Raw genomic sequence first — 12,706 nt, 5'->3', positions numbered from 1 at the left:
ACATCCTTTATCCAGCTGGTGCCTTTCATTTATTACATTTAAATTCTGGGTTAACATCTGTTTTCTAAATGCCCTGTGATCTTTAAAAAAAAAAATAGAATCTAAAATGACAGGTAAAATGTATCAAGCTTTTGTTGTTTTTTTTTTTTTTTAAAAGAGTGACACATGTAATCTCCCCTTGCTTGAATTAGGTAATACAGCCACAGCTTGAGAAATGGGTCAACATTTGTCTTTTATGTGCCGCAAACCATATGTGAAACTGCACTGGAACAATGCTCTGACACTTTTTTCCCCTAAAAATGAGGAGATTTGCATAATCTGGTTGAAATGAATATACATTTTTAAGCACAAGAAGATTACATCATTTCTAAAGCGTATGTATGAAAAGGCAGCAAAACATCCTTACATTTTTTTGGACCAGCTAAAAAGGTAACAATATTACAACAAAATAACTTCTAACTTATTGGAAGCCATTATTTATGTGTTTGTATACCTTATTCATCACTATTAATGCTGCAGTCCATTAGTGTTTGGGTCTAAAGTTGGGTTGCAACGAATATGTTTTACAAAAGTGGCTGAATTAGGTGGTTGGCTTGCAGTCTATGAAAGAATTTTCATTTGACTGATAATAAGATACTCAGCCAATATGAACGCGACCCTTTAGAAGAGAGTTTTACGCTGTTTGTGTAAATAAATGAGCTACAACATATATACTTTATGAACTATACATATTGTCATCATGTCTAAAGTCTAACATTTTGTCATGTGGCCAGTTATAGTTAACTATGTAAACTGAGGTTATATAACCTTAGAAACAAGCAACGTCTTAACTGTGCACGTGCCTCAAAGGTGTCCTCAAGTATTTCAATAAACAATAATAATACCTTTAATTTATAATGCACTTTACATATAAAATCTCAAAGTGCTACAATACAACAATAAACAGCACTATACCTTTGCAACAGGAGCATTTTTCATTCAGATGGCCAGCTAAGCCGATTAGGACTGCAGAAACACCTACAGAAGACCTTCTTGGTTGATATATATTTCCCTAAAATAAGATGCTTAGTACTGAGACTTAAATGCAGTAGTGACACTCAGAGACACATTCTGGGGTGAGATCCTCCTGCTGTAAAGCAACCCATTATTAACACGGTTTCATGCAATTTCCTTGCAGAAAACTGACACTTATTGGTGAACTGTCTTCCAAAAACATCTCTATGATTACTGAAGACACCACCCACCTCCAGAACGAGTCTCTCCAGTTTGTCAGTGAGCTCACAGAAGTAGCTGGAGGTGATGAGTCCTAACCGGCTCTTTTCCAGACAGTCACGGGCCAGTTCAATTATCTGGTGGTGGGCAAAGCCGAGCACACCATCTGCCAAAGGGAGGACGGTCTCCGGAGAGCTGCTACGGATGATCTCCTGAATCCTTTCCTCCATCTGAGCTGTGGCCTGCAGTGAGAAGAGACAAAGCAAGTTTGGCAATGTGAAAGATAATTATTGGCCAGACACAGTTGCAGCAAACCCACTGCTGGTCCTTACCTTAGGAAACCGCTCCTTGTAGACGTGATTCATCATGATAATCTCATGGTCATAACACGAAGGAGATCTTCCAGGGCTGAAAAATGAATTAAACTCAGTAGGTGAGTGGCAGAAACACTTTTCACTGGTTTTTACTGTGTGAAAATATTGGTAGAAATGAATACCTGAGACTGCGTGAGCGGGGTCGCATGACTGTCGCTCTGCGGCATTCATCCCCAGAGATGCTCTCAGTGCAGAAGTGCTTGGAGAGGAAGTGCAGTTCATCAGGCGTAGGCTGGAAGGGCAGCTGGTGCAGTTTCTCCTGTGATGAACAGGATGACTGGAAATGAAACAAATATATATTCAACATGAAAAGAAAAAGAAAGGTGATGCCAATTTTTTTTTCCTACGTGGATGGAAAAAAAAAAAATTCCAAGCTACCCGAAAATTGTTGCTGTTGGTTTTTGTTTTTCTTGGAAAGAGCTAAATGAGGACATAAACACCACTTTCATGTCTGTGTGTTAAATATGAGACTGCTAGTGGGAGACTCTTAGCTTAGCTTAGCATAACAAAGACTGGAAGCAATGGGAGAGAGCTAGCTTGGCCACGTTTAAAGGTTAAAAAAGGAAAATCACAAAATGTTCTTTTATACATTGTTTTTTGTAAAGACTAAAGATATAATGTATTAACCCTCTGAACACCAAGCAGTTTCAGGCCAGTTTTAACCGTTCTTACATTATTACTCACTAGTCCCACACCTCCATGAAAACAATACAACCTTGGTTAGAACTACAGAGAACCTAAAAATATCTTTTGTGCAGTATGAAAAAGTTATAATGCCGTAAACAACAAAAAAGGAAACACAAAGTTGAATTTCTATTATTATTTGTAAAGAAACTAAATAAAAACTGGTATCAACATGTACATTTTTTCAAGTGTGTTACCAATATTAGAAAACAAATGGTGGCTCTATTTACTACAGATAGCTAATTATATTTAAGGTAATGTTTAATTTGTTTTCATACTTTGCCTCCTATCTGCTTTGTGTAAACACAGCCTCTACTTAAGTGAAAAAACTCCTTCATTTTGTCATAAGATTGTTGGTCACAGCTGAGTCTCTGATGGCTTCATGATTGCACCAATGAAAGCAGAAAAATTATTTATTTTTTTACAGACTCTGGTTCATGCAAATGCTTTATTTTGGGATAATTCTTAAATGAGACATGCAGATGGAAGTGATTTTGATGGAAAATCATGACTTTACACTGAGATTTGGTTAAGTTTCTCTAAACAATCACATGTTGCTCACTTATCATCTGAAGGTATGAAGTTCATTGATAGTTTTTGTCTTTACAGTTTCTAGGTTCTATGAATGGTGTAATTTTGACATTTTTTTCAAATACAACACCCCTTTCAAATCTGCTGGCAGGTTTTGGGGTTCAGGTTTTGTTAACTTTGGACAAAGCCAAGCTACCTGTTTCCCTCTGCCAATCAGCTGCTTACTCTAGTTTTAATATAGCAAATAAATATGGCAGTCGTATCAAACCTTTCATCTAATTCTTGGGAAAAAAATCAAGTGCGTATGTTTCCCAAATTATCATGTAATAATCATGTGTAATGTGGACTCTCAGTAACACATAAAAGAGTGACAGATGTAACAAATAGCAACAAAAAAATTTAAATAATAACTATGCAAAAAGGGGCTGCACAGTGGCGTAGTGGTTAGCACTTTCGCCTTGCAGCAAGAAGGTCCCTGGTTCGCGTCCCGGCTTTCCCGGGATCTTTCTGCATGGAGTTTGCATGTTCTCCCTGTGCATGCGTGGGTTTTCTCCGGGTACTCCGGCTTCCTCCCACAGTCCAAAAATATGCTGAGGTTAATTGATTATTCTAAATTGCCCGTAGGTGTGAATGTGAGAGTGATTGTTTGTCTTTGTATGTGGCCCTGTGACAGACTGGCGACCTGTCTAGGGTGTCCCCTGCCTTCACCCGAGTCAGCTGGGATAGGCTCCAGTCCCCCCCCCGCGACCCTAGTGAGGATTAAGCGGTGTATAGATAATGGATGGATGGATGGAACTATGCAAAATAGCTGAACACAAACTTTTTTAACAAAATAATATTTGCATTAGAATTGCAGGGTATTAAACAGATCTAATAGAGTCTGACCTTTACCAGACACAGAAAACTGTTATTGTTCCTAATATTACTTGACTCTTGAGGTTTCACAAGGATATGCTTCCTTCAATAGATGGCGTGAATAGCAGGAAATGCTCTAGATGACCAAACATCACACAAAACAAAAATATAACATTACTGTAGGTTATTTACAAGCACACATTGTAATTCCTGTAAATGTGTGTTACTGTGTGAACATGTATTGTACAAAATGTGCTAGCTCTGACTGCTTCCTATAAATGGTAATGCTGATATACAGTTGCAAAAAGAGGAAGCAGACAGTCAGAAAGAGAGAAAAGAGGGAATGTCTGTGTTTGTTGGTGCGCCTGGTTGTCCAAGTCATGTTTACTCTGAACAAATCTTTTCCCCCTCATACAGAGTTTGTTCACAAACACTCTCCATATGCAGCCTTAGTGTGTAGTCGCTACAGTGAGCACATGTAAACACACTGGCGAACAGAGCCACCACGACAAACAGTGAAGTCCAAATTAAGGCCATAATTTGTTATTCATAGTGACTTGCACAGATTGTTATCCACATTTTCATTGTCACAAATTTGCCTGCAATTAGCACTGGATGATGAATTATTTTTACAGTGATGTCCTAGTTTAACCCTCTGAACCCCAAGTAGCTTTTTTTTTTAAACTACTCTGAACTCATTTTTCACTGCAATATCAAGCCCTGACCAATTTTTTTTATATTTCCTGCTTTCACTTTCATCTTGTGGTACATTCCTGCTAACTTGCAAATCTTTGCCTAAAAGTAAGCCTAAAAATGAATCACTTCTTTACTTGAATTTATTGCATCTCTTAGAGGCTAAATATAAATAAAATTTTACCCCAAATGCCTCCCTAGCTGAACATCTGCTTATTGACAAACTCTACAATTTACTGATGTTCCCTAAACACTTCACGTTGCAGGCAAGCTGGCTATTTGGCTGTGCACCGAGAAGCCTCTAGTTTCCACTAAGTTAAAGCTCAGACAGGTGTGTGACCAAGAATTATTATGAAAATGGTGAAATTATACATTTTAATTTCATATTTACCAAAGTTGAAATATACAATACATTGTAATTATAATATTACAGTCACCATATTAATGTAATTGTGGGAAGCCAAAGTTGCAATCAGGATTAATCTTTGATTAATTGTGCAGTCTTATTAAAATTGTAACTAATGTAATATCTCTGGTATCACATAGCACATATGTTTTTTTTTTCCCATAGTACACTATGATTGTTTCTGTTCCTGTAGCTGTAGGTTCAATTTTAAGGTCCTGATATCTGTGATTCAGTTTCGGCATGATCATGTTGGCATGTTGCCAGACGGTGTGAGAGCATGATGCTTACTGAGACGGTGGAGCTTGGTGTGTTGGTTCCATATCCAGAGGAGGGAAGAGACGCCAACGACCAACGGCGACCATCAGTCCTGTAACACAACAGCAAAGATAAACACATGCACTCCATCACAGACTCAACAGATCATCAATTATTAAAAAACACCAGTCAGAATACTAGTGAAGTTCTTACTGCAACATGCTCATTTTCCATGCTTTCATTTAAAACGTGAGATAACTGCTTAAGTCCTAATGATCTCATGGTTGTAGATGAATGGTTACCTTTCTCCGGCATTGTTTAAAATGAATCCAATTAGTAAATTTACACTACACAGAAAAGCAGAAACTAAAGAAACAACAAAACAGATGAATGTGGAACTAAAACTATATGCCAGAATGATGTAAAAGAAAACTTGAGAAGACAAACTAATGAAGTGGGTGTGACTATAAAGTGTAGTTCTGACAAATGTAATGGCTAATGAATATTTAAGGGCTAACAGAAGCCTAACATGAAGTTACCTGTCTGCTCTGTGGCAATGACTGTGGATTATAGTAAAAAAAAATACAGAATTACATGATATCATGTTGAGAAATGGTATAAAATAAATATGTCACTGATGCTTTTAGCAAGCTGTATGTTTACACGTGTGCTGGCATAAAAAATATTCATGTAATTATTGACAGAGTTGTAACAACTCAGTGTTCATGTTTTAAACAATCTGGCTTCCTTTGATCTTTACTGACTGATTTACTAAGCTGAGAAAATTAAGTATCGTCAGGTTACCTTCGTGCAAAGGAGAAATGAGCGGAGGCACTCGGAGAGAAATTTCTAGGACTGTCCTGTGGGCTTGTTCCTGTAAGAAAAACACAGAAAATGTGATAAAACCAATTAAAAAGAGGAAAACAAACAGAGTGTTGGCAAATATTCATTCTAAATAGTTTGGTTGGTGATCTCTGTAAAAGTCACTTAGAGCAACCGATCAAAAGATGCAAAACTTGAGACAATTTGTCTATCAACTGATTAATCAATTAAGTAAACACTAAAGCCAATACCAACACACAAAACATCATAGTTACAGTTCAATTTCTAGCATAATTTTTCAAAATACACTCATACAACTGAAATAATAAACTTTTACTGTGATCCAACACAAAGGTTTCGGTCATGTTCCAAAATATTGTTTGTTTGGAAATTTTGGGAGACGCTGTTCAAGATAGTTTCTGAGGAAACAGATTCAAGTGTCACCATTTTCTCACAAATCCATCTTTGGATGATCCCCAAAAGATAACATCACTACAAATGTCCAAACCAGTTGTATGCAGAAGAACTTTCCTGCTGTGGAAATCCTTTCAACCTCTGTCCTTTAAATCCTGAATACATGCTGATGTGTCTTTGTCAAAACTGGAGAGAATGGAGGTTTCTCTGACAGATTCTTTTCCTACTGGAAACCATTAATCAGTTATTTTGAGTCGCTGCCTGCTAGTGAATTATCACTGCAGAGTATGTTCTGGGTGTGTCTGCGATGTATGAGTGCTGTGATGCCTGTTTGAACCCAGTCACATTAGGAGATGTGGGTGTCATTTGCATGTTCCCATGTGTATGTACCTCATTTGCTACCTAAATATAAGTTATAAGATTAAAACTCTCAATAAAACTGCTGCAACAACCTAAATATAGGTTATAAGATTAAAACTCTCAATAAAACTGCTGCAACAACCTTGATACTATCAGTAAATGACTTTGCTCATGATTTATAATTTAGTATTTATATTATAAATTTTCCATTGCTGTGACATTATTGTAATTGGTGCTTGTCTTCATTACACTTCCTTCATTTTTACCCCAAATGTCATTGTTATTTTGTTAATTTATAATCTTTGCTATCTATAGTGCAATACTATCATTTTAATCAGTGTCAGAAGGGACTCTGTGATGCAGGGATGAGAATGACAAATGGAAAAAAACTCGGAAAATGTCTGCCGAATGCGCGTTGCAATGCGCGTTGCCGAAAGATGTCGGCGGCGGGATGACCATCACGGCGGGCGGCCATCACAAGCCTCGGCTCGCGACGCGTCGGCCGGCCGGCCGCTTGCCTACCCCCCTACAATTTTCTCAACGGATTTACACGATTCACAAAAACTATACTTTCGGCGGAAAAAAACTCGGAATTCCGCGGATCCGCGGAAAATTCTCATCCCTGGTGATGAGGTTTAAGCAGGTGGTTAAAGAGGTTCTGGGTTGGGAAACAGCAACATAATAAAAGCTCGAAATGCCATGTGTGTTTTTTCTGCTTTTGAGTACATCACACTGCTTCATTTTAGAGCTGCAACAAATAATCTATTAGCTGTAAGCGATTAAATTAATTGCCAACTATTTTGACAATTGGCTGATCAGTTGAAGTAATTTTTAGAAAGGAAAATCTGAATTCACAGATTCCAGGTTCCTTAATGTGAATATTTCTGGTTTATTTTCTCCTCCATAACAGTAAACTGAATATATTTGGGTTCGGGGGGGAAACAAAACATTTGAGGACATCATGTTAAACTTTAGAAAACACTGATGGACTTTTTTTAAACCATCTTCTGGCATTTAATTGGCCAAACAACTAACCAATCAATAAAGAAATTCATTGCTAGTTGCAGCGCTATTTTACTTTGGTCAATAAAATAGTGAAAATACAGTAGTTTTCTACCACAACAGACATTGAATTTGTATAGATGACAGTTTTACATCATCCAGCTATTAATGGAATAAGGCATCTTAGCTTAACCCCTAACCATCTACCACTTTTTACAGAATTTTTGCCTATTTGGCATACCCAAATGAAAAAGTATCCATAAATTCAACAGCAGTTATTTAAGTAACAGAGTATTTATTGTTGAAAAGCTAACTGATATAATTACATGTATATGTTCATATAGACATAACATTTGTATCTTTGTGCACAATGTAAAGCTGCTTTGAATTAGTCTGAACTGGTTACCAGCGACTTGGTGGTTGTTAAGAGGTGAAAGTGTCTCACCATGATGGTGATAATCATAAGTACACGTACAGTAGGTGGCTTCTTGATTTTCACACCTCATGCAGAAACGTGTCAGCATGTCAAACATATGATGCCTGATGGAAGCGTTCGGTGCAGTTTAATACTCTGTTCTCGCTGATCCTAAACGGTTGAACTTCTGAGAGATGGTGGTTTGCTTTGTAAATGTGATAGTTGTGAAGCTAGAAAAGCCTGACAGGCACAGAAATCATCAAAACCACCTTGATGTTGCTATAAAAATTCAAGCGAGCAAAAAATGCTGATGCTAAAATGTAGATCAACTTTGGGAATTTACAGTAAAAATCCATGAAAAGTTTCTGTACACTTCAACAGACACAAGTGTGAGGTTTCAGAAGCAAAAATGCACAAGCCATAGAGACAAACCCTCACAAAAGCTATGAACGTTAATATGATAACATGATGAGGGAAATAAAAAAGGTCGTATTCCAGCTGGAACTAAATCAAAGTACAGATCAGCTGATGATTAACCAGTTGTGAAAGTACAAGGAGTTGTCACAACATTAGAGATGTTTTAAGGGCATTTAAAAAGCTCAGCAGAACCTGTTCCTGTGCTTGCAGTAGGACTGGAGATGGAGGAAGGAACAAGAACATTTAAAGATGTTTTTGAGGATATTGAACTCAACCCTTGCCTGTATTGGTAGCCAGTGAAAAAAACATCTGACACGTTATATGATCAAATTACTCTTATCTGTTTTAGAGTCCAAATGGTCCAAATGAAAACCTCTTGTTGCCATCATGGGTAGGGAAGATAACAGGGCACCGCATTGGTTGATTGTGGATGTTGTAACAGCAGAAACATGGATTTCAGCATCCGAATTAGTTACACTAAATAAACCCCTTAAAGAAGCAAGTGAATTAATTTATTATTTACAAAAAAATAAACAAACAATGAAGGCAAAATAGTGTTTTATAGACTAATATTTAGAAATTCACCAGTTGTCCATCTGGCTGATTATTAGATCTGATAACATTTTTCTTAATTATCTGTTAAATTTTTTTTCTTTTAACCAATTTCTGATTTTAAAAAAAAATTCAAAATGGGCTATTCTGGCTCTGTTGCCTCTTTCTGTCTGTCATTTTGTGGTCTCCACCTCAGTTCCACCCACAGTAGTCTCTGATTGGTTACACACCATGAGTAATCTCTCTTTTAATCAAACATACCTAAAAAAGAAATAAGCAAAAAATTCAACAAAGTTTTGTGTTGGAGTTTGTGTTATTGTAAATTTGATTTTAAAAGAAAAATGCTATAAGCAGGTGTTGTGCGCCGGAGGTTTATTGTAATTCTGTTTACCTTTAGGTTGTCTGACTTTGTCATCCTATTCTGTAGCACATAATGGTCTTGCTGCAGCATACTATCATTCTACTACAGGGGAAAAAACACTGTCTAGTTTATATTTCTATAAACTAATCACAGTTGTTGTGGGCAGAACTAAGCAACAGATGTGGCTTCAGTGTTTCCTCAAAATATTGACTGCAGGAACTGTTTAGATGGAACATATGTAACGTCTGCAGAAAGGTGAGCAATGTAATAAAAATGGATAATCCTCCAGCAAAAACTAGCAGGGCTGCCATACTGCATGATACAAGTCCTCTGTGAAACTTTTTAATGTGGTAGGTTATTGCTCGGAGATTGTTGTTGTTGTTTGAAAAAGGTAACACACAGATAGAGGAAGAAGGGGAGAAAGTGAGCGAACAGCAACCAACAAGTTTAAACCAGTAGCCTACAGCCTGAAGGAGAGATCTTGCATACACTTATGGTTTCTAACCTCTCTTGCACAAGCTTTCAGTTTTATACTTTGGATGTATTTAAGTGTCTTTACACACATATATTTCTTTGTGTCTACTTTTTCGGTGTGAGAATAAATATAGTACCTTTTGACCTACATCTGTCACGTTTTTGTAACATTTTGGCCCACTGAACACTTTGTGGAAGGCACCAAGTAGAAGTTGTCTTTTCACACCCATAGTGGAAAAACAAACCTATGGTCCAACAGTTGTCAGACATAATTACATCCCTCACTGAGTATCTAATTAACCATAGGTTCTAATGCCATCACCTCCTGTGATGACAAAGTGGGCCTTTTCCATACTGAAGAACAATGACAGAGCCACTGAACCTTGTTAGTGATGAATGTCACCTATTTAATGGTGCTATAATCTTCATAACAGGCAGTTAAAGATGATAAACTCTTCCTGTGGGAGTGTACCTGAAGGAACTGCCTGTTATGAAAATTGTCTGAGAGGAACAACAGGAAATATGAGAAGAGAATTGAGAGGAAAAACATCAAATCTCTCCAGAAACCTGCCTAATTATTGCATGTCACCAGTGTATACATCAATGCATCCGGTTAAATGACTGCACTGAAAAGATGTTTTTCTTACCTTTGGAACCAATATTACGTCTGAGCCACAGCGTTAAGTCATCCCAGAGCTGAACACACTCATTAGCCACCACATTTTCTGAACCTGAATCCATCTTAAAGACTGGCCTCCTTTGCTAGGCTGAAAAAGAGACTAAACACTGCGAGTGGCGGCTCTGCTTTTGCTGACCAATGCCCGGAAATAAAACGCCCTGTGGTAAATGAAGCCTCCCCTCCCTCTGCTCCTGTGCATTTCCTCTCTGCAGGCCACCACTTCCTCACCCAAAACAATCACTGACTTTTAAGTTGTCACAGTACTATTAGATTCAAATCCACACTGCACAGAACTGACCAGACGGAGACAAGAAAAAAATCTACAAAACAAACTTAGTCATTACTTTTTAGTGCTTTGTGTCCTCTAACATGCATGTCATGTTACTGTCAGTCAACAATATTCAGTGTACATGTGTATTTCCATCCGTCTGATCATATCATTATTGTATGGAGATGTCAGACAACTGCTGCCATTTAAACACTGATATCTGCTGTTGCAAAGTTTGTACTTTGCATTTTTCTATGTTGTCTTTCAAAAGAATTTTCTTTTTTTTCACTTTTTTTTGCATGACCCAATGGACTGAATTCCTATTGGAGAACATTATGAATTAATGGCTCCTCCTCTGTGCAGCCAGTGAATATGTTTGCAACACTGTGGCAATAAAACAGTGTTCACACATGAGCAGACACATGTACTGGACAAACACTTACCTGTCAGGGATGAGAGAGGGGAGTGAGGTCGTGGTAAACCTGAAGACTGACCGCTTCCTATCAGGCTTTTTCTGTTGCTCGTTCTGCAGCTGTGAAATCACAGAGGTACAGATTAGGCAGGAAAACAGACGAAACCGTAATATAGACAAATAAAACATAAAGATCAAAATAAAACAATAGGACAACACAAAAGAAAGACTTTTTAGAAAGATTTAGAAGTTACAGAGCTGAGGGACTCTTCAGATTTCAGTCTTGAGCCAGAGATATTCAGCCTTGCCTGAACATCTGAGGTAGTGTCCTACACAGGACGATTTCCTTAATCCCACATTTGCAATATGTCTTTCAACTCCAGCCTGCACATCAAAATAGTTTCATTGATTTAGTCTTTTCCCCTCCCACGGGGAAATCATATTACTTTATTGCGTAGTATTAACAAAGAGGTGCATATACATTTTTTAGTGTCCACAAGTGCTACAAATACTGTAAAAAAAAAAAAAAAAAAATGGTGGTTCTACAGTCAAAGGGAGGACAGCAGAATTTTTCTGTTTTTTACAGAATCTGATTAAAGCAATGTTTAAAAAGAGACATGTAGGAAAATGTGGTTTTGATGGAAAATCCCAATTTTAAGTTTTAATTTGGTTAAATTTCCCACCCAAACAGCATGCCAGGTCTGTGCAAAATATATAGTCAAAGAAATTCAGCTTTTGTTGTTTATTTTCTTCGGCTTTATGGACTGTGTCCTACTGGGCTAAAGACATTTTGAGTGCTCTCTACTTCTAGCCATGGTTGTGCAGTTTTCATATACATGAAGAGTTTTATATTGCAGTGACAAATAAGCACACAGTGAGTAAAAATGTGATAGGAGCAGAAAACTACCGCTTGACACTGCTTGGGGTTAAGAGGGTTTCTTTGCTTTCAAAAAATCTATTGAGAGAATTTATGTCAGCACTGCCTAAATCATTTATGGTTATCCTTTCAGTTTAGCAAGACTTTATTTCTCTGTAAACTTTACATTGTGAATTTAACATTATTGTGGATGAAATGTCAAATCTGAAAGTGTGAGAACAATACCAAGTATCTGCAGAGAGGAAAGCTCTGCCTTTTTCAAATTTTTATTTATTCCTACAAAGCAAAGAGAGCAACTGCTTCCCCAATTCAGTTACGCTCATTACACACGCTGGATTATAAGTATTTCTGACATAATGCTCTATTACAATGGCAAAACACGCCCTTAAGATAATGTACTCCCCCTGATACAGAAGAAGACTACAGTCAACAGTGAATGATGGCGCATGCTATGCCATCAACACAAGAGGCAGAACATCTTGGTTCAGACTCCATAATGCTTTTACATTGTTGGTCATGTTAATACAGACCTGTGACTTACATGGAGCCACACTGATCAACAACATGTGACTCATAAATAGAGCCCAGTTTTTAACCTTGAGAGAGAAAGGAAACATTTCAGTATAAAAGCAACTTCAGTGTT

At 37.4% G+C, this 12,706-nt stretch overlaps 1 protein-coding gene across 20 annotated transcripts in view; it reads right to left on the bottom strand.

The window, feature by feature from the left end:
* The window catches only part of mast4 (microtubule associated serine/threonine kinase family member 4), a 133,405-nt gene that overhangs the window by 25,982 nt on the left and 94,717 nt on the right, over positions 1–12,706 (bottom strand). For 10 of the 20 annotated variants that reach the window (XM_055019176.1, XM_055019170.1, XM_055019173.1 and 7 more), the window contains 7 exons: positions 11,218–11,306; positions 5,815–5,884; positions 5,550–5,570; positions 5,044–5,122; positions 1,709–1,863; positions 1,545–1,620; positions 1,245–1,454 (listed from right to left, as the gene is read on the bottom strand). In XM_055019176.1, coding sequence (XP_054875151.1) covers positions 1,245–1,454; positions 1,545–1,620; positions 1,709–1,863; positions 5,044–5,122; positions 5,550–5,570; positions 5,815–5,884; positions 11,218–11,306 — 700 coding nt within the window. Of the gene's footprint in view, positions 1–1,244; positions 1,455–1,544; positions 1,621–1,708; positions 1,864–5,043; positions 5,123–5,549; positions 5,571–5,814; positions 5,885–10,474; positions 10,584–11,217; positions 11,307–12,706 lie in introns of those variants that run through there. The other 10 variants (XM_055019172.1, XM_055019175.1, XM_035957584.2 and 7 more) reach the window with 5 other exon arrangements.

Source organism: Amphiprion ocellaris, chromosome 17 (assembly GCF_022539595.1).
Source record: "Amphiprion ocellaris isolate individual 3 ecotype Okinawa chromosome 17, ASM2253959v1, whole genome shotgun sequence".
Taxonomy (NCBI): domain Eukaryota; kingdom Metazoa; phylum Chordata; class Actinopteri; family Pomacentridae; genus Amphiprion; species Amphiprion ocellaris.
The sequence above is the reverse complement of the archived record's forward strand: the minus strand, read 5'-3'. Positions and strand labels throughout refer to the sequence as shown.